Source organism: Papio anubis, chromosome 6 (assembly GCF_008728515.1).
Source record: "Papio anubis isolate 15944 chromosome 6, Panubis1.0, whole genome shotgun sequence".
Classification (NCBI taxonomy): domain Eukaryota; kingdom Metazoa; phylum Chordata; class Mammalia; order Primates; family Cercopithecidae; genus Papio; species Papio anubis.
This window is the reverse complement of record NC_044981.1, coordinates 50,214,539-50,238,237: the sequence shown is the minus strand read 5'-3', so window position 1 is coordinate 50,238,237 and position 23,699 is coordinate 50,214,539. Positions and strand designations below refer to the sequence as shown.

General features: G+C 34.0%; 1 protein-coding gene across 1 annotated transcript in view; it reads left to right on the top strand.

The window, feature by feature from the left end:
- PKHD1 (PKHD1 ciliary IPT domain containing fibrocystin/polyductin) overlaps window positions 1-23,699 on the top strand; it is a 629,203-nt gene that overhangs the window by 303,424 nt on the left and 302,080 nt on the right. Inside the window, 2 exon segments of the mRNA XM_021937365.2 lie at window positions 4,540-4,653; window positions 7,706-7,793. Of these exon segments, the coding sequence (XP_021793057.2) occupies window positions 4,540-4,653; window positions 7,706-7,793 (202 nt within the window).

Genomic DNA, 23,699 nt, shown 5'->3' with positions numbered 1-23,699 from the left:
CAAAAAGTCTGGGAAGAAAGGAAGGAGTTTAAAATGGACAAAAATATTTCTAATTGTTTGCTATTTCAAGGTGTTTTTAAATGTTGCCAATTATAAATAAGTAACACTGATGTGGAGAACTTTGGGCATTATTCTTTGCCCTTGTCCCTTACAAGTTCTTTAGGACAAGTTGCTTGAGGTAGAATTACTTTAGCAAGGGGTACAGAACATTTTACACACAAAAGGGGGCATCTAATTCAAGATCATAGAAGGCTTTCAGGAATAAATTATGGTAGAACCAAGTTGTACGGGGTGAATCAAAGTTAGTTAAGATGAAGGTAAAACATGTAAATGCTGGGAAATCTCATGAGCACAGAGGAGAGTGAGTTGAGGGAAGGGTAAATAATTTCTTATGGGTTGGCTTGGTACAAGGTCTGGTAAGTCATGTTGATAGAGTGGGCTTAAGTGCAAACTAGGATTATACTTGATTCCATCAAAGAGCTTTAGTTAATAAAATAAGGAAATGTCCTTTTTTCTTATTCTTACCTTTTGAAGTTCCTGGAACCCATTTGTACCATATTCCCCAAATAATTATAATGATTCTCTTTCATATGCCAGAACTCATTTTCTTCCATCTCACGTGATTTTAGCATCTGGAACACATTGTTTCCCCTTCACTGCCCACCATTATACAAAGTAATGTCTGCTTCCCTTTACTTCTTTTCTGTTCCTCCATATCCACATGTCCTAGGATGGTACTTATTAAGTCTAAGGCCCAACTTCGCCATTTAAGAGTTATGTGATTCCTGACAAGCTACTTAACCTCTCTTTGCCTCAGTTTCCTCATCAGAACCTCAACTGTATTCGTCATAAAATTGTGAGAATTAAATCGTGCATGTGGAAACATCCGGAATGTCTTTGCAGCACAATGACAATTATATTCCTGCCCATTATGAATACATAAATTTGCCCAGATTTAATATGCCTCTTGCTATAGTTTAGAGAAGCTTTACAAAGGTAAACCAAGGATGAGCTGCATATCCTTAGCATCTTCTGTCTCAGAAGTGGCTACCCTCATTTAGGGGCAAAGCCCATGCTGGAGAGAGCACCTCACCTTTCTTTGATTGCTAGATTTGTGAAGAAAATGAGGATCTCAGCCTTTAAACCTTTCCGTTTATCAGCTTTTACACATTCAAGAAGCATTTTTCCTTCTCTTAGGTCACCTTTGCCTTCTTTCTACTTAGTCCCTATTCTCCATCTTTCTTTTTCCCTCAGTTACAAAAAGGAAGCCAAATTCTGGCCATTGCAGATACCAAAAGATCACAGCAGGCTAACTAATTTTGTCCAGACTTTCTGCGAAAGCTCCACATGTGCTGCAGTGTTGGGTTGCATAATTGATTTAATCTCTAATTTTAGAGGAACGCTGAACTCTTTTTGTAGGACTCTGCATATGTTTCTCTAGGGCAAAAACTGTCCTACTTTTTTTCTCTCTGGTATCTCTTTAGTGCTAGGCCATTTTTTTTCCCCCAAAGACTCTAAACTACCCTCCGTGAAATAAATGAAATCACAGTTGGAAAACAGCTTACTGGACAGACTTGTAACGCAAGATAACAGCTACGCTATACACATTTACTGAACATTTTCATCCTCCCCTGCTTCCCTTCTTTCTGCTCTAGCACATCTTTATTTTCACTAAGATGATGCATCAGGCTCTCAGCTGAGGAGTTTCATTACCTACACAGAGGAGCAACACATCTTTGCATATTATTGGAAATACATAGGCTTGCTCACCCACTGACCTACTATATGCCTCTAGGCAGATTTACTTACCTCTCTGAATCTTGCTTTCAGCAGAGTACTGGAATAATGGCAGTGAAGGCTGAACTATAAAGATAGGTATGTAGCAAGCTTCAGACTTACCTGTGCCTTTTGGCTAACCAGGTATATAGGAAGTGTCAGCTAGAGGGGATGATTTTATGTTGCTCGAAAGACCAGCAACTAAGATGAAAACCAGGCAATTGTAAATTTGCTAGTTATTTCACATTGTATTTAACAATATCATTTTTGGTTATCTTTTCGGGAATTTATAAACTGGGAAGACGCATTTGATAGCCGGTGGTTTTTATGAATCTGTCTGATTTGGTATGTAATTTGGGGATTACCTTCCCAACAGTTATTTCTTTTTCTTTTTTTTTTTTTTCTTTTTTGAGACAGAGTCTCGCTCTGTCGCCCAGGCTGGAGTGCAGTGGCGTGATCTCAGCTCACTGCAAGCTCCGCCTTCCGGGTTCACGCCATTCTCCTGCCTCAGCCTCGCGAGTAGCTGGGACTACAGGCGCCCGCCACCTCGCCCGGCTAATTTTTTGTATTTTTAGTAGAGACGGGGTTTCACCGTGTTAGTCAGAATGGTCTCGATCTCCTGACTTCGCGATCCGCCCGCCTCGGCCTCCCAAAATGCTGGGATTACAGGCATGAGCCACCGTGCCTGGACCAGTTATTTCTTAAAAACCTGACTTTAATAACTTTAATATTTTTGTACTCCAAGACATGTTTTCCAAAGAGACTAACCTTCCTTAGGTCCATAGTCACTAACGCTATTTTGACAAATTCCCTGAACAATTATCTTACCGTAGAAGTATGAATTTTCATACCAAACTCCACTGTTAACATCAATAAAATAAGGTCAGAAACAATTCCAACTGCTGTCTGAGTATCACAGCCTTATGTCTTATGAGTCTTTATGCTGCTAAAAGAATTTAGTTTTAGAAAATAACCTCTTATTTGTTAAATAAACACTTAGCATAAACAGATCTTTGTTAAAATAGATTCTATTACTTAATAGTTGGATCAATTTAGACAAGTCCCTTAACCTTAAAGCTCTTTATGTGCAAATTTTTAAAACTGGGATAATAATTATACTGACTTCTCAGGTTTGTTGTGAGGAGTAAATGTTAAGATGCATATAAAGAAATTTGAAGTTTATCTAGCCATAGACAGTGTATCAGGCAGGTTTGCCATAATAATGGTGTGTAACAAATAATCCCCAAATCTCAGTGGTTTGCATCAAGAAATATTTATGTTAGACTTGGTTGGACTTGGCTCCATCTTGTGTGTTCTATTCAGTTTTGCTCTTTATGTCTCTTCATTCAGATACCAGAGGCTATTTAAGGAATTTTCCATTCATGGTAGAGAACAACATGGAAAGAAATCTGGTAAAAAACAAAATAAAACAAAACAAAACAACTTGCCAAGTCCCTTGAAGCATCAACTGAGAACTGATATTCCTATCACTTTCACACAAATTTCACTGGCCAAAGCAAGTCATATAACCAGGATAAATATTAGTTGATCAGGAAAGTTTACGCTGCCTTAATAAAGAAAGAAGAGTGAATATCTGGTGAATAATACATGAGTCTCCTTCAGAGACGTTTAGTGAATCTTTTGTTTTTCCTATTCTTATTTCATTTACATAATCACTGACTCCTCCATATAGTCTATTTTACAGTATCTACATTGCATTCTTGAAATTATAGATGTACCATATGACCCAGCCATCCCATTACTGGGTATATACCCAAAGGATTATAAATCATGCTGCTATAAAGACACATGCACACGTATGTTCATTGCGGCACTATTCACAATAGCAAAGACTTGGAATCAACCCAAATGTCCATCAGTGACAGACTGGATTAAGAAAATGTGGCACATATACACCATGGAATACTATGCAGCCATAAAAAAGGATGAGTTTGTGTCCTTTATAGGGACATGGATGCAGCTGGAAACCATCATTCTTAGCAAACTATCACAAGAACAGAAAACCAAACACCGCATGTTCTCACTCAGAGGTGGGAACTGAACAATGAGATCACTTGGACTTGGGAAGGGGGACATCACACACCGGGGCCTATTATGGGGAGGGGAGAGGGGGGAGGGATTGCATTGGGAGTTATACCTGATGTAAATGATGAGTAGTTGGGTGCTGACGAGTTGATGGGTGCAGCACAGCAACATGGCACAAGTATACATATGTAACAAACCTGCACGTTATGCACATGTACCCTAGAACTTAAAGTATAATAATAATAAAAAATAAAAATAAAAAATAAAAAAAAAATAAGCTAATTAATGACTTCAGCAGGACACAGAGGATTTTTACCAGGTTATACTTCCCTGTGATAGTATTTTAAATAATATGGAGCATCTTGCACATGTTATAGAGCTATCAGGCTTGCAATTCTTTAGAGAAAAAATATATGAACAGGCTTCCCCAGAAGGACTGCCTAGTGAAATGGAGTATCTCTTTGTTAAATATGCATAGCTAAGCTATTTAGTAGAACTTAATATAGTATTAATATTTTAAATATTGCATATCAATGTGTGTCTCCAAAAGTATATATAGGTGTATATATTATGTATATGTGCTATTGTAAAAACTCAAAACAATAAATGAGTGAACTATCACTGATTGAAAAAAAAAAAGAAATTATACCTCAATTTCTCCCTTTCTTTCTTTTAATTTCAAATTAATTTGAATGATATACTTTTCTTTGTAAACAGGTACTTTAGAAAATCCCTTAGAAAAGGAACAAAAGCTTCTGATTTTCCTTAGAGCCTCAGAGGGAGTCTTTTGTGATCGTTTGAATGGAATTCATATTGACCCAGGAACAATTGGTAAGAGTATAATATAGTTTTCATTAAAAATAAAATGCCTGTGTGTGTATTGTGTGTTTGTATCTTATAGAGAAATACTATTCATAGAACATATGCTAAATTCGAAACACTCTTTTAGGTAATTTATATTTATTATTTTACTTACCAGCTCTCTTGTGAGCAGTGTCCATTTTAGAGATGTCAAAACTAAGAACTCAGAGATGATGAACGACATGCAGAAAGCCACACAGCTTTATAGTGTCAGCATTTGGAATTAAGATTCAGATTAGTCAGACACTAAAATTTTGACTGAGTCAGTATTATCAACTATAAATACTACTCTATTATTGATACATTTATACAACTGATCTATACATTAATAAGAAACATTCACTGTTGACAATTTCTTTATTTGTTATTGCCACAATATCAAATCCTATTTTAAATTGATCTATGTAAAAGTACAGAAACTGGGACTGTGCTTGTATAACCATATGTATGTATCCCCAACTAACTCAGTTTTGAGGAATAAGAGAATGTTCACCAGATTCTAAGTATTTTCCCACTTTCTCTATATGGGCATTACTAATTTTATAAGTAAAGAGGGATAACTCTTGGCATGAAGCAATTTTCTTCAAGAATGTTCATTTTTTTTAGTTACTTTTCCCTCACTTATATAATAGTTGAAATAAGTTCACTATACTTTATTACTCTTTTAGATATTTTATTGTCACATAGCTTAAATATGTTATTATAATATAATAATCTTAATCCAAATGCTGACACTATAAAGCTGTGTGGTTATTATAATATAATAACGTACTTAAGCTGTGTGACAATACAATATCTAAAAGAGTAATAAATATGTTATTATATTTAAGCTATGTGACAGTTTAATATCTAAAAGAATAATAAAGTATAGTGAACTTATTTCAACTATTATATAAATGAGAAAAAAATTAAAAGAAAAAAATACGAGCATTCTTAAAGAAAATTGGTTGTTAATTTCCTTGGATTCTCCTTTAGATGCATTGCTGTGTTGGAGGTTTTCAAGTAAACCATTTTACCTTGTGGAAAAAGAGCAAGGATCATCATTTCTGAGGTTTCTGAACACTATGAGATATAAATTTAATATTCATTAGCAGTCAGTGGCTCCCTCTCTGGGTCTCAGTAACTCAATAGAGTGGAGACAAAAATGTTAAGATAGTATGAAGTTTGTTAACTTAGTTCCATAATATACAATCATTGTCATATAATACTTTGATAGCACTTTATAGTTTCCAAAGGGTTTTTTTCCATGCATGCTATTTATTTTTTCTTTCTAACAATAAGAGGTTCAAGAATGTTCTAATTTTTCCAAGTTGACAGACTAGATGGATTATTATAAGAACATTTGATCTCCTTTTGCCTGTGGTATCCACTCTTTTCTGTAGTGTGATAATACTGGAACAAACTTTCTGTTAGGACTATCCACAGATGTCTGCTCTGATCCCTGATCCGGGCCGTATGGTCAAACTAGTGTCTTTGAAATTTTCTTTGATACTAAATTGAAATAAAGAATGAAGTATTTCTTTCACTGCATGCTCAAATTTTTGTAGTATCATAAGTAGATGAAAAATTTTAATCGTATTAAATCATTTATAATCTTCTTGAAACAACTAAGAAATTGTGTCATTTTACAGTAAACTTTGATGATTGGAAATGACCAAGAAATCTACTTTTCTGGTCAATTGAATTTTCTGGATAATTCAAATTTAAGGACATGAACTGCTTTTTGTTGTAAACGTTTTGGTTGGAAATCTCTTTAAATTACTTCAGAATCCTTCTAAGCCTAGCTTACTTAGCCTGTAGTGAAAAAAGATGGATTTTTGTTTTGGGTGATGATGTCTTATGAAATACATAAATACTATTATGAAAGATTGGTTTCAGGACACATCCTGAAAATGGGGTTCTTTTTATATCCATTTATCCTGATTTCGTTTTATTATCTTCTGACATTTTCATAGTTGATATGTGGGGGAAAAGATACGGATGTTGATATAAACAGTTGGTTAAATTCTAATTAACTGGGATTTTTTTTCGGTCCATATCAGATGAAAACCCAAGGCATATTATTTGTACCTTAGTGATTTCCTGCTTCTTTTATTTCTATGATTTCTGATGAAAACTGTAAAAATTTTAAATTGGTGACTTGCAATAAAATAGTGTGCACCAATCCAGGGATATGTAGACAATACATTTGGAAGCAGGAATAAAATATTAGAACTTCTATTCAAATATATATTAGTATATTCATATATGTGTATATTTTTTATCTAAATATAAATATCTGAATTATGTAAATAAAATAAATATACATGTGCTTAGAGTACACGATCACATGTTTTTTCTTTTACTGGTGAGTTTCATGGTCAAAACATTTTTCAACCACTAGAATATGAGGAATTATGGTTGAAAATGGCAATAAAATATGTAAGAGGAAAGACATGAAAAAATAAAACTGGGCTATATCAAGCACGTTCCTGGTAAGACTTTAATTTATGAGTCTGAAATAAATTGCATTTTGAAACAAAGGACTTAGAAATCTCTCCCTTGATATGAGACAAAATATTAAGTCCAGCCACTAAACATAAAGCTAATAGCTCCAAAACTCTATCCTAAGGAAATAAAATTAACCATGCTTCTGGAGAACCTAGTATATAACAAAAAATACCAAAACTGGTTAACTTCCAAAAGAACTGCAAATGGTTTGGAGTCACATCAAGAGTGGAAAGGAGTACCTCTTCAACTTTAGTCATTAGAGTGGTCTGCTTCCCACCTTTTAGATTATTATGATGTGGTGTAGCATTCTTTTTTCTATAGCATTTGAGAGAATAAGTTTCATAGCCATGTGAGATATATCTTAGTATTGTAAAATAGAGCATTTAGATAATGCTTTTGACAATATGGAACCTTCATATAGAGATTCTATATCCCATGTTTTGCACAACAGCCTATAGAATGACTTTTACTTACCTGACTTTAATTCCTCTGAAGGATTTTTCTATCCAACTGTTACTCCTTTTATTTTCAGGGGTTTATGGGAAAGTTCAGCTTTACAGTGCTTATTCTAAGAACTCCTGGACACATCTTGGAGCTGATATTGCCTCAGGAAATGAGAGGTAAGGAATGAGAGTAACTTAGGGCTTTTGCTTGGTGGTTGTTTAGGTTGCTTCTGCTTGAGATTTTGTTACAATATGAAATTGAATTTTAGGTTAAGCATTATAATTAAAGGATGAGTAAGTAGAAAAAGAAGCGATTATAGGGAATTTAAAAAATATCTCTATAGCCTAATAGAAGGACAACAAAACATGCAAAAGGTAGTAGAGGAACATAGTTTATTCCCGGAGAAAATTTTAGATAATACATAATTATTGCTGTCCATAAAATCTTAAAATACATGAATTCCATGAGATAAGAGGTGAAGTATGAGGTGAGAATACTATGTCTAAGCTGAAAAGATAGCTCATTAAGATATAGACAGAAATAAAACAGGAGGGAGAAGAAACATATGAAGTATATTGTGAAATTTAATAATGCATTGAAGGCAGTAAAGGATAGAATCATTGCTGCCTCAAACTGCAGGGGTAAAATGAAGAACAAACTGATGGAGACCTATTCGAACACAGAAGATCAGACTAGGAAATGAAAATGACAAAAGATAAAGTACTAGAAATAGAGATCAGAAAACTAAAAGCTATCTATGGGTAATATGTCCTTTTTAATAAGAACTCAGAATAACTACAACAGAAAGAATAACGAAAACTATAACTGAAATACACATAGAAAACATGAGAATAGTTACATTTTATTAGAAAAGATTAATATAAAGGACAGTGATTGCTTCATTACATCATCTTCATAGTATAAGAAAAATAGAGTGAACAAAAAATAAAGGAAAGGAACATCAAGCTTTCTAGCCTTAGCATTCACCTCTATACCATCACATGTGGGAAGATCATGATGCCACATCTATAAATGTTTAAGGAAAAAAAGATATTGCGACCAAAGAATTGGACACACTGCTAAGACGCACATGTGAAAAATGGAAGAAAATTCAGTGTTCAAATAAAGAGATTAAACTAAATTGAAAATTCGGGAACAGAAATAAAATTTGAGAATAATATAAATAACTAAGAAGCACTGAAATAATTTAAATATTATAGTGTAACTATGGTTATTAAAACAAATTCCTTTTTTTTTTTTTTTTTTTTTTGAGACGCAGTGTCACTCTATTGCCCAGGATGGAGTGCAATGGTGCAATCTTGGCTCATTGCAATCTCTGCCTCCTGGGTTCAAGCGATTTTCCTGCCTCAGCCTCCCAAGTAGCTGGGATTACAGGCACACACCACCATGCCAGGCTAATTTTTGTATTTTTAGTAGAGATGTTTTACCATGTCAGTCAGGCTGATCTTGAACTCCTGACCTCAGGTGATCCACCCATCTTGGCCTCCCAAAGGCCTGGGATTGCAGGAATGAGCCACCACGTCCAACCTAAAACAAATTCTAATAATTGTTCTTGTAAAAGAAATAACATAACATTTGAAAAGTTAATGTATTAGTTAGGGTTCTGTTTATACAAAAAATACATAATCAGTAGGTTATGTGCTTGTGTGTGTGTGTATGTGTGTATCCTACCTGTTATATGTATATAAATTATACAATAGATATAATAGATATTAATATACATGCATTTATATATAAAGAGATATATTTCAAGGAATAGATTTACACAATTATGGGAGTTGGAGAGTTTGAAATTTGTAAGCAGGCCAGCACGTTGCAAAGTACGGAAGAACTGATTTGCAGTCTTAAGGCAGAATTTCTTCTTCCCAAAGGAAATCTCAGTTTTGCTTTTAAGGCCTTCCAACTCATTGATGAGGCCCACCCACATTATTGGGTGGCCTAATCTCCTTAAACTCAACTGACTGTGTTAACCACATTGACAAAATACCTTCACAGTAACACCTAGATTAGTGTTTGATTGATTAACTGTGTATAATAGTTTAGCAAATATGACATATAAACGAATCTTCACCATTCAAAATTATCAGATAAAAATCTGGAACTATAACCATAGGAGGTAAATATGAGTTAATTTGTTTTATTAGAATTTTGAATATTATATATACTTTCCAAATCACCAGAGGGGAAAAAATGAAAGAAACCATAAAATAGATAGTAAATTTAAAAAAAAAGAAGAAAATGAAATGGTAAAAGAATAAAAGCAACAAAAAGATATATTTAAAAAAACAGAAATAAGAAAGTAAGAATACATTTACCAGCTACAAAACAAAATATTTGTGAAAAATAATGCTATGTAGAAAAATTGGGTTAAAAGTCAAAATGTAATTATAACTTTTTTTTACCAGAGGAAAACTTAAAACCAATTAGGAGAAATTTAAAGTTAAATATTGAATAAGAATAAATCATTGACATCTAAAATAAAGTAAAGGAGCCTCAAAATTATTAACAAAACATGTAAAAATCAAAATAAATGTTTCAATTGGTTAAATAATTATGCTTTACATTAGTAAAGACTTCAATCATAGCGAGACCCTAACAGTCAGAAAAGTTTTACAGCAGATAAATACAATATAGAAATATAAAGCTAATCTCTAGGAAATATAAGGTGAAATTGACAGAAACAAAAATCACAATCCAAGATATTTATTTACCTCTTTCAGTTCCAAATCTTTTAATTAGGTTAAAAAAGGTAAAGAAAATATGAAGAACATGAGTAATATAATAAAAGAAATTTAATTTATATATCAAACTACTCCTTTACCTAAAAAAATATATATCCATAATTACAACCTTAATAAATTTTAATGATAGTGTGTGATCACAATATAATAAACATAGAGATTAAAATAAAATATAAACCAACAATCTTAATTTCTTACAAGAAAAAAAGGTATAATAAATTATTTTCTAAATAACTTTTATACCCAAGAAAACATCAAAACTTTACCAACAGAATAGCTGGGAAATAACAATAATGAGAGTATAGCATACAAGATACTGTAAAACATGCCATCACATTCAATGCTTTTGTGATTGAATAAGCAAACAAACTTTTCTTATTGACAGTTTTCATATTGACAATTATTCTAAACAATGAGAATTCTTCTAAACAAAGAAGAATAACTGTCAATATGAGAAATTAGAAACAAAATAACCCACAAGTCTAATGAACTCAATCGATGCAAGAAAAAGGTGGAAATTGGTGAAATAGAAAGTAGAAAATTCGTAAGATTAAATTTTTAAAAAGAGGTAGTGGTTTAATCTCTAGTAACTTTAATCATACCAAGAAAACCCCAATATATAAAATGAGAAATGACAGTTCAAATATATGTATAGAATAGGTTACAGTTATAATGTAAAAAATATGTGTATATAGTGCAACTTTAACATTTTTGAGAAAAATACTTTATAAAAAGGAATTTTTAATGATAATTTAGAGTTATCATTATTGGCTAGAGAAGAATAAAACATAAAGAACCAGAAACAGTGAAAGATATAAATTTATCAAAGATTTATCTCCAAAAGTATATTTGGCTCACATAAATTTATACCATATTCTTCCAATCAGTTGAATATCAAATAATTCCTATGCTATATAATCTATTCCCAATTAATTTAAGGGAACAGGCATAAAATAATCTTTATACTTGTTTATAGCTACTAAAAATAGCTAAAAAAAAAAAAAAAAGAAAACTGAGACAACATCCAAATAGAATGTAAAAGTCATGAGTAAAAAAGCAACAAAGCAAGCTATGTTTGAATGTGTTTCATTCAAGTGAACAAAGATAATTTGAAATGAAATAATCCATTCATATAATTTACCTTAATACCAGATGTGAAGATTAAGAACATGACCAATTTGGCACAAAATGGAAATACGTTTAATGAAATTCAGCAAACATTCTTGGAATAAACAGTAAATGAAGACTACAAGGATACTTCTTTTAAATTAATGCTATTTATTTGGATGGTATAACCATTAGTGGAGAAGCACTGGTTTAAATAATAATACAAAATAAACACTAAAGGATTCCTCTCAGTTTTGTATTTTATGAGAAAAACTGACATTAAATTTTATTGTTTATTACAACAATCATTAAATATTATTATTAAAGTTTTAGCTAATGTATCCAGGCAAGAAAAATACATTAGATCCAATTATTGAAAATAATCCAAACTATTTTTTATGTGGTTTATAAACCACATTTCATCCTGTAAAACTAGAGAATTATCTGAAAAACTATCAATTGCCTTCAATAAATGCACATCAACAGCTTTTTAATATACAAGCAATAAACTTTTAAATTATAACGTACAATCTTATTTAAAATTTCAACCACAAATATCTAGAAGTAAATTTAAGAAAAATTACAGAACCTATAAAAACAAAACTATAAAACTCTGTTCAAAAGCATAAAAGGAGTTTAGAATAAATGGTGATGCAGAACAAAAATTTGACAGCTCATTATTTTAAAGATGTCAAATCTAATACAACTTGAATCACAGGTCTAATATATTCATCAGAATCTGACTCATTAAATTCTTTGGAACAATATATATTTGAAAATAGCCAAACATTAGCCGTTACTTTTTTTAAATATATGCCTCTAATACGAGTAATCTGTTGTTGGCACCAAAACTAAAAAGAATACCAAGAAATAAACACAGTCATGAATTATTTTTAGAATTTGAATAAATTAGCATTTGAATTTAGTTGAAGACAGGCTGGAATAATCACTAAATGCTTTGGAAAAATATAAAATTAGATTCTCACTTTATGTTTTACTCTAAATTATAGGTGGATTATAAAACAAAATGTAGCCGGGCGCGGTGGCTCAAGCCTGTAATCCCAGCACTTTGGGAGGCTGAGACGGGCGGATCACGAGGTCAGGAGATCGAGACCATCCTGGCTAACCCGGTGAAACCCCGTCTCTACTAAAAAAATACAAAAAACTAGCTGGGCGAGGTGGCGGGCGCCTGTAGTCCCAGCTACTTGGGAGGCTGAGGCAGGAGAATGGTGTGAATCCAGGAGGCGGAGCTTGCAGTGAGCTGAGATCGGGCCACTGCACTCCAGCCTGGGTGACAGAGTGAGACTCTGTCTCAAAAAAAAAAAAAAAAAAAAAAAAAAGTAAAAAACTAAAACCATAAAATTATTTGAAGAAAGTTTATGTAAACCTGTAATTTAAACTAGCGAAGACTTCTCTGATCATAACAAGCGAAACAATAGCCGTAGCAAATAAATAATAGATTTGACAATATAACAAGGTCAATATTTCTGCATGTCAATTACAAAATGTAATGACAAATGATCAATCAGAAAATGTTTGCAACATACAATAGTACAGATGAAGGACTAACTTTTTTACATGTGAAGAACTTTTATATGTCAAGAATAAAAATAAAAATATGAATACACCAGAAACATATTTGTGAAAGGGTTTGAATATGTGAGCCATAAAAGAAAACATACATCTGGCTAATAAACATATAGAAAAAATGGTCTTCTTTACTAAAATTGAAGTAAATATTAATTAAAACAGCAATGGAATACCATTTTAAAGTTTAATTTGGCAAAGATGAAAAATAGTGAACTCCAAGTTGACAAAAGAGAGCAGAGATTCACGTTCATATGGGGATTAATATTACATACTAGCCTAGTTTTGTAGATAAAGAAATAAAAATATGTATGCATATACATAATATGGAAATTTCTGGAAGAACATACAGCACAGCAGGGATCCCTGTTGGTGAAATGATAGGTAGCTATCTTATATCTTGATAGGTATGCTTTGATGTGCTTTTCTCTATGTACAGAATTTCTTTGTAGAGTAGGTATTATGTTCACAGTTATTTAAAATTATTTGACATGAATTTTACAGATGCTTATGTTTGTCAAACATTGAGCTATGATCTGGAGATATAATGTTAAGTAAAAACTCAGACGTTAATCAAATAGTAAATGTAAAATTACATATATGATAAATTCTGTGAAGGGATGGGTTATATAGGATTCTGAAAACACGAATATGTCAACTTGAGGCATTTATGGGAAGTTGGAGAAGGCTTCCCTGAAGCATAATTTCAGAGGTGGAATCTGAAAGAAGAATGGGCATTAATTAAGCAAAGTGGGACATATGTGGAAACGGTGTTCTAGCCAGAGCAAACAGCATTCAATTATTAAGCAAATATCTGAGGAATATTTACTATGTGCCAGGTCAGACTGTAAGCACTAGACATATAGAAGAGATTGCAAATTAGAAGAGATTGCTGCCTTCTGGGAGCTCAGATCTTAGTGGAGAGAATGACAATACCCAAACAAATACAGAAATATAAATGACATAGTTGAAATTATAAAATATGCTGGTAAGGAAGTCAGTATGGTGGTATGATCAAAAATAGTTGGGGCATAAAATGTGAAGGGTACCATTTTAGATTGAATGGGCAGGGAAAGTCTCTTTGGGGAAGAGAAATTTGAGCTGAGACCTGAAGGACGGGAGGGAACCAGCTGGCCTAGGGTGAGGGTAGGGGGGAAACAGGCAGAAGGTCACTATAGTTGGGGCAGAGTGAGCAGAGGGCAGCATTGTCTGATATGGCAAGTGCCAAGTCATACAGGGCCTGTTCAGGTATGAGAGGTCAAAGGGGAAATCACTGAAGGGTTTTATGCAAGAGGATGGTGGAATCTGATTTTTGTTTAAAAAACTTCTCTGGCTGTGTAGATGATGGATTATGGAGATAAGAGTAGAGCTGGGCTATCAGTTATGAGGCCAGCTGAGGCCAGAAATCATGTAGCTGGGACTCTGGAAGAGGCAGTGGAGATGGAGAGAACAGCTGGTCCTGCTGATGACTGCATGTGGAGGCAAGGAAAGAGTGCTGCAGGTGTTTTGATGGAGCACACTGGTGAGTGGTGGAAGCATGCACTGAGATGGGAAGACTGAGAGGGGAATAGGTTTGTCAGGATGGAAGGCAGCAGGGGCATGCAAAGTTGGAGACATCAAGAGTAGGTGTCAAGAAGAAAATTAGATGCATAATTTAGGGTTTGGAAGCAGCCATGTTGGAAGTGGGTGATGTCATTATTGAAGAAAACATGGGTAGAAGAGAGATTTGGAGCATGAGATTGAGATTAGGGGCATTTTAACTTTTTAGATATTAAGGAGTAAGCACAGGTGATTGAGGAGCAGAGGGTGGAGAGGTGATTCTGTGGTGGGAGGGAGAATGGAGAACATGAGGGTCTGAAAGAATACCATGATGGTTGATGTGGAGAGTAGGGGTTGACAATGACAGGGTTCCAAGGAGTTAAGTCTCAGGGCCACATACATTGTCAATATCAAGAATTTTAGTTTTCATCCTAAGAGTGTCCTGAAGCTGTTGTAGGTTTTTAAGGGGGTAGTATGGATAGGAGGTAGCACTTATTATCATACTTGTACATCTAAAATATTGTAGGCAGAATGTAGACAGCAGGAGAGGTCGAAAGTAGATCCAGAGACACCCAACAAGAGACAGTGTAACTTGTACACTGCAGGAGTAATGGAGAAGTGGGCAGATTTAGAGGCAGGAGATAAAATCTGTAAGACACGTTGAATATGAAGTGCAATCTTGGTTTCTGGTTTGTGTAGCTGGATAGTGGTGTCATTCACTTGAAGAGGACTAAGTTTAGAGAAAAGATTATGAATTCAGATTAGGTCATGTTGAATTTAAAGTGCTTTTCTGATGCTGAAAAGGATTTGTGAAGTAAGCATTTCTAACAAGGATCAATAAGAAACTTTAATTATAATTAAAAGGTTAGCAAGCTGGAATTTGGCAGGAACTATATGAATGGATTTTTCTTATAAGAATGTGCTAAAAACCTCATTCAGAGTCTGAGCTACAGGCTATTTTGAAAGGAACTCAATTTTATTAATTAAAACTATCCATAGTCATTAACTAGCTACCATTTGTTTGGTTCTTATCATATAAGCTTGTTATATGTCAGGCCTCTACTAAGCATTTTACATACATTATCTCATTTAAATCTTTCAATGCTGTAAGTTAGGTATTATTATCTGCATTTTATGGATATGAAGACTGAGGCTGGAGAAGTTAAGTAAATGTTCCAAGTTCATAAAGCTAGAAATTCCTGAGGCTGGATTTTTTACCCTGATTTATCTGATTCCATTGCATGTATTCTACATATTACAACTATTAAAAACAAAATTTCTTAATACCAGTCCTGAGGAGGAGTAATTTAATGAGTTTATACAAATGATATGCAATTAACGTAGTATATTCATTTATGGAATTCTTTCTTTTTAAAACCTTTTAAAAAATGTTAAAAATAACTTCAGACTCAAAATAAGTTGCAAAAATAGTAGAGTTTACATATGCTATTCACTTGATGTTCCTTGATGATAACATATTACATAACTATAAAACATTAGCAAATCTGGCAAGTTGATATTGGTGCGGTATTAACTGAACTACAGACCTTATTGGAGCCATCATTTTAAACATGGCTCTACAATCTTAAAAGTCAATTCAATAAGTCTTTCTAATATATTGTGATATAAGCATATTTCAGTTGGACTCTTTCATGAATTTTCACCAACAGAATTAGATACCTGAATATATGTTATATATATTAGATACCTGAATATATATGTTATATATATTAGATACCTGAATTATATAATATATATATCAGATACCTGAATATATAATATATATATTAGATACCTGAATATATATATTATATATATTAGATAAATATATATATACACACACACATATATATACATGAATAATGGTAATGTGATTTGGAGAAAAAGTTTCATGTTAACTTTATAAACTTATATCTTACACAATCAACCAAAGTAAGCTTAGCAAGATATTTTGAAGAAAAATTATTTTCTTTTGTTCTGTGTTTTATCAATTTATCTCGAAATTACTCTCTGTTGTTGCTTGCTTGAGTTGACTTGTGAAGACTGATGAACAAAACTCTTGAGGTTTTATTTGGATTGTAAATAAATCAAGACAAGTTAGATTTAGACACAAAAAATTGCTTTTACCCATTACAAGTGTTATGTATATCTTTTACTGTGAGTCTTTGAAGGGTAGCCATGTGACCTTTGAAATTAAATGGTTACTTTGTCAACCAATCTTATGATAAAGGTTAGGTTTTATCCTGGCCATTGGAAGATTTTAAACAAGGCAAGGACAGAGCCTGACTTATACTTTAATCTGATTTATGATGTGTGGAGGATTGACTGTTGGTGGTGGTGATGGGGAAGAGATAAGAGTGGAAATAGAGACACTAACTGCTAAGACATTGTTATTGCAATTTTTCAGGTAACACATGATGATGGCTTAGATTAGGATGGCAGTGAGGGAGGAGTAAAGATGTGGCTAAATATATGTTAAAGGTGAAAGTGACATGACTTACTGATGGACTGAATATTGAGGAAAAGAGAAAGAGAAGAGTCAAAGATCACTCTAAAATTTTTGACCCTAAGCAATTGGGTAAGGATCTGTGCCATTTACTGAGAAGGGGAAAACAGGGAGAAGAGCTGCATTATGAGGAAAGTTCTCCTAAATTCTTATTTTTTCTTATTTCTTATCTCATTAAATTTTCAAGAAAATGTGTAAGACATCCAATCTCTTTGTCCTGTTATCCTTTGTTTCTCAAGTGATTGACTTATTTTGTTCTATTTTTTAATTGACGAGTAAAAATTTTATGTATTTATGGTGTACAACATGATGTTTTGATACATGTATTACATTGTGGAATGGCAAAATCTACGTAATTAACATGTATTATCTCATAGTTTTTTTTTGTGTGGTAATGATACTACACATCCACATTCAGCACTTTAAAAGAATACAATATATTAGTAACAGTAGTCACTATGTTGCACAATAGAACTCTTGAACTTATTCCTTCTATCTAATTGAGATATTATGTTCTTTTATCAACATCTCTTCAACCTTTGCTTCCCCCCACCACCAACCCAAACCAGCAGCCTCTGGTAACCTGCATTCTACTCTCTGCTTCAAAGAGTTCCACTCTTTCAGACTCTGCATGCAAGTGAGATTATGTGGTATTTCTCTTCTTGGTCCTGGATCATTTCAGTTAACATAGTGTCTTCCAGGTTCATCTATGTTGATGCCAATGACCAGATTTTCTTCTTTTTAAAGGTTGAATAGTATTCCAGAGTGTACGTGTACACCGCATTTTCTTTATCCATTCATTTGTCGATGGGCACCTAGACTGACTCTGTATTTTGGATACTGTGAATGTTGCTGTGAACATGGGAATGCAAATATCTCAGACATACTGATTTTGTATCCTTGGAATATATATCTAGAAGATGGATTGCTGGATCATATTCTAGTTTTAATTATTGAGGACCCTCCAAACTGTTGTCTATAATGGTTGTACTAATTTACATTTCTACTAACAGTATACAAGAGTTCTCTCCTCTCTCCATCCCCACTAACCTTTGTTATCTTTCATTGTTTTGGTAATTTTGACGGATGTGAGGTGTCTGAAGTGATTTATTAATATAGTCTGTTATTTACAAGGAAGAAGCTGAGACTGAAGAGAAGAAATCCCACGTCATTTTATTTACCTCATCACTCTCAGGACTCGTGACGCTAGGGTGATATCATGGTGGTTATATCCTATTCCTTTATCTCCTATGTTAAATTAGTGACGTATTCCTTGTATATATTTTGCTTGGAATACTTCTTTTTTCTTTCCCTTCTGCTACATTCTCATTTCAGCACTTCACACATGGCTCTCTACAACAACTTTTGTACTGGCTCCTTAAGGACCTAATAAGTGAAATAAGAGTATCAGATGCAGTACTCTTGCGTCTCCTCCTTGAGTCTATAGCTTCCTACTTATCTTTAAAAGAGATTCCGTCGGGCGCAGTGGCTCAAGCCTGTAATCCCAGCACTTTGGGAGGCCGGACGGGCGGATCACGAGGTCAGGAGATCAGAGACCATCTGGCTAACACGGTGAAACCCGTCTCTACTAAAATACAAAAGCCCAGCCGGTGAGGTGGCGGCCTGTAGTCCCAGCTACTCAGGAGGCTGAGGCAGAGAGAATGCAAGCGTAAGCCCAGGAAGCGGGCTTGCAGTGAGCTGAGATCCGGCCACTGCCTCCTAGCCTAGGCGGCAGAAATGGAGACTCTGTCTCAAAAAAAAAAAAAAAAAGATTCCATTACATCTGACACGGGGCTTTAGGTCTCCCCGACTCTACAAATTTTCCCATCATCTGAATGTAAGATGAGATTTTATGATTTGTAATTTTAAGAAAAACATCACGCTAAGATGTTTAACATTTGTGTGTCCTGTTCCTCTAAGTGGCTTATGTAGGAGAGGGATATATTTTTGTTATTGTTGATTTGGTATATTAGTGTCTAGTGCACAGCAGAACATAGAGAAGGGCTCCAATAAATGCCTGCTACATTGACTTGATGTGTATTTTCTGGTAATCAGAACTCATTGAGCTTCTTGGTTCAATAGCATCTTATCTAACAAATGAGAGAATCTTGAATTTATTTTCAAATACTACTATAATTTATTTTGCTCTTTTCTCACACTTTATTATTATAACAACTTAGTCCAAGTATTAGAATATAGAGTTGGTGGCTTTATCTATTCATTGGCAGGAGTTCAGGATCACATATGTAACCTCTAAAAGATGATGTTTTTTTTTCATATGTTAGAGGTCCAATAAACTACTGGGTCCTATTCCCAAATTGACTACTATTTTGATGCTGGTGAAAGGTGTATGTTTGGAAGGTAGGTTGGAAATATATTCTGCAATGAAAAGGAGTTTGCACTTTGAGGGCAGGCAGACTAATTCTAGTTATGTAGTTAGCTAAATGTGTAACTTTGAGTAAATTACTCTCTCTGAGCCTCAGTTTTATTTTCTTTAATTATGTGAGTAACAATACATAACTAATAGAATAGTTATAAGGATTGAGGGAGTTAATGCATATAAAGTATTAAGCCCAGTTTCTGGCACAGTGTAAGCCTTAAGACAGGGTAGCTATTGTGGCAGTTGGGACTCTTTAAGTGCAAAGTACAAGTAAAAGTAACCCTTCTTAAGCCATTTTGGAGACAATATCAAGCCCTTCCTCTCCTCCTCTACTTTTTTACTTCTTTATTTCAACCTCATTTTTTTTTTTTTTTCTACTGGAGAATAGTTTTCTTCATTCTGTATGGTGCAAGTGAACTCAGATCTGTTTGACTTGTCCTAGCTTTACCACCAGTGAGGAGATTACTACTAATTCTCCTCAGTTTCATTCAGAAGTCCGGGGGAAGGATTTTGGTGAATGAATGCAGGTTGGATCCTATGCCAAACCTTTCGTGAAGGGTTTGTGGGACGGGACTTTATCCTGCAGCTCTCACAGCTTTCAGTACAGTGGATGAGCAGAGCGGTTCTCAGATGAGGTGTGAGGGATTTTCCGGAATGAAGCAGAGAGGAAGTCAGGTAGACAAATAATTGGTATCAACTATAGCTATTATTGTTGTCACTCACCATCTTTACCAGCATCATTATAGAATTTAATTTCTTTACTATCAAGCATAGACTAATACAGTCTGAGAATCCTCATTACATTTTAATGGCACTGATAGAAAAATTTTAAACTGAAGTTACAAAATAAAAAAGACTAAATGTTAGTAGAGTTCAGAAGTCTGTGGCCATCTCTGTTCCTGGGGGTGCAGGTGAGAGGGGACATGTTTTGTGATCTGTACCCTCCGAGCCAAAATAGTAGTCACCAGCATCAAAATAGTAGTCAGTTTGGGAATAGAACCCAGTAGTTTATTGGACCTCTAACATATGAAAAAAGCCATCATCTTTTAGATGTTACATATGTGATTCTGAACTCCTGCCAATGAATGGATCAGACCACCAACTCTATATTCTAATACTTGAACTAAGTTGTTATAATAATAACAACTTAATGGTCAAATGCAGTTATTATCATTAAGATCTCACAAGTGTTAACAAATTCATTTAAGTTGTAGGTGTTTACAAGTGAATGTCTTATTCATTTTTGTAAAAACTTTGAAATCAAATTTTGGAGCTTTTTTATTCTCTGTAAATAATAAGTGTTATATTTTTGACTAGTAAATATTATTTTTCTCTGAAGTAGGTCAAAATTTATGCCAAAATAAAGAAACTGTGCTGATATTTTGTTTATATTTTCTTAGAGTTATCTTTAAAAAGACTTTCACAGTGATTATTCATATTTTCCTCTCTCTTCTCATATGGTTTCCATTCAGGTACAATTACGTTGCAAAAAAGTCTTTTAATTTTTTGTTTATTTTTTATTTGAGGTATGTTTTGCTCATAACAACAAGCAACTCTCACCTCTTCCCTGTAACTCTAGGAGTCATATTAATCAGAAGCATAGAATACAGCTGGGATTTTGAGCCAGTCATTAAGCTAAGATTTCTTCATATGATTGGAGGGTAACCATAATGTTTGAAGACTGGAACTAGGAATAGTGGATGTTGGAATTTAAGGAAAACTGACATTTGACTAGCAGAACCAACTAGGCTATTGATACTGAGACCCCAGTTTCCTCTGAAGTTACCACTGTTGCTCTATGGACGTAGAAGTGGAAGGGGCAATGCTCCTTTCACCTGTGTGTGTGGTTCTCATGATATAGAGAACCCCAAAGACATCAGGAGTATAGAGGAAAGATACATTTTAATGAACTCACAAGGTTTAGGAAGTCAGAACAGAAAAGGTCAGATTAAGTTCATTCATGCTTTTAATATAAAGTTTGAAGTAATAATTTTAATAATTCCTAGAACATTGTTAGGTACTATGGGATTTAGATAGTGATTTTTTTCTTTTTTGTTTTCTGTCCTTCCTTCCTTCCTTCCTTCCTTCCTTCCTTCCTTTTGAGACAGGGTCTCACTCTGTTGCCCAGGCTGCTGGAATGCAGTGGCATAATCATAGCTCACTCCAACTTCAAACTCTGGGGCTTAAGCCATCCTCCCACCTCAGCCTCCCAAGTAGCTGGGACCACAGGTGTGTGCCATCGTGCCAGGCTAAGTTTTTTATTATCTTTTCACTTTCGTAGAGATGGGATCACTATGTTGCCCAGGCTGGTCTCAAACTCCTAGGCTCAAGTGATCTTCCTGCCTCGGCCTCCCAAAGTACTGGAATTATAAGGCAAGAGTCACTGTACTTGGCCTTATATAGTCTTATTTTTATTAAATATCAATGAACAATATAAAAGTTGAACGGTCACAGATGATAAGAGTACAAAATCAGTCACTCACAAGGCAATAAATAGCATTTGTTATGTCAAATTGATGGTGATACACAAAGTGGGGAGGCTTCGGGCATTCAGTGGAAAGAGACTCCCATTGAAGACTTCTTGAAGGCATAGTGACCATAGCGACTTGTGTCCATTTTCAAGAATGAGAGACCCGAAGAGCGAAGTAGGGGAGAGTGAACTGATTAATCTGGTTAGAGCAGATGGCTTATATAAGGAAGTTAGAAAATGAAGCTTTATGAGTTTTAAATTTGCATTAGGGTTCACTCAATGTTAAATAGTTTTATGGATTTTTACAAATGTGTAATTATATATATGTACTCCCATAGTATTACACAGAATACTGCCCTAAAAAAATCTCATGTGGATGAGTTTTAGTCTCACTTTCACATGAAACTTTTCAGAATATTATAGTGACCTATCATTTGAAGAGCTTTATTCAACAATATAAATAATGATAAAAAGGTTATCTAGGTCAGAGGTTCCCAGCTCCCAGGGTCACAGACCAGTACAGGTCCACAGCCTTTCAGGAACCAGGACACACAGCAGGAGGTGAATGGTGGGTAAGGGAGCATTACTGCCTGAGCTCCACCTCCTGTCTGATCAGGGATCATCAGATTCTTATAAAAATGCAAACTCTATTGTGAACTGTGTATGTGAGGGATCTAGGTTGCATGCTCCTTATGAGAATCTAATGCCTGATGATCTGAGGTAGAACAGTTTCATCCCGAATCCATCTCCCCCGTGGAAAAATTGTCTTCACAAAACTGGTCCCTGGTGCCAAAAAGGTTGGGGACTACTGAGTAATGCTAACTATGAAGTAAAGGATTAATTTAAATTATACAGCAGATTGACTTTTTTTTTTCCCTAACTACAATATACTACCTGATAAGTTAGAAAATTGAAATTTCAGTGAAAATCACTAATAATCCCACCATCCATAGGTAGGCTAACATTTTAACATGCATCTTTCCTCTCTTCTGTGCATGTATTATTTTTATTAAAAAATGAAGCATATTATTTTATGTCCTGCTTTTTGAAATCAATACATCATGAACAAAATTTCTTGTAATTCAGTGCTCTTCAGCAAGATACTTTAAACATGGCTATACAGTATTCCATTGTATGGATCATAGACTTCTTATAATTTCACAGATTATGAAATGTGGGAATACTCTTTTTCTAATACTATTTAGCACCCGAAGAACTAAAAATAAGATAGACAAAGTGAGAGTATTTAGTGGAAAAAATGCTGGACTTCATTGGTAGTCTTCCTTTGTCCCAATTCAATCAGTGGCTCCAGTTATTTATCTAGTCTTACATTTTTTTATTTAATCTATTTGGAACTTAGTTTCCTTGCCTTTCAAAGCTAATGTTGCTTAAATATTCTATAACTGGGAGTTTTCTAGGAAGTCATAGCAAATCAGGAACAGAGCTAAGACTCTAAATTCCTTCATTAAAGTTGCATCAATTGATAGTAGTCTTTTATCTTCTCTATGACTCTTTCTCTCTCCAACCTTAGGTATGTAGATATGAATTTATTATAATATTTCATTTATTAGACTCATATGATTAATTATTAGACCCTTATGAATGATTAGGTTTAATTTATGTTTCTTTTTCAGGGCTTAATACTGTATATTAAACATCTGTTAATCCTCCACCCATACAGTAGACTCTTTTTTTTTTTTTTTTAATTTATTTATTATTATTATACTTTAA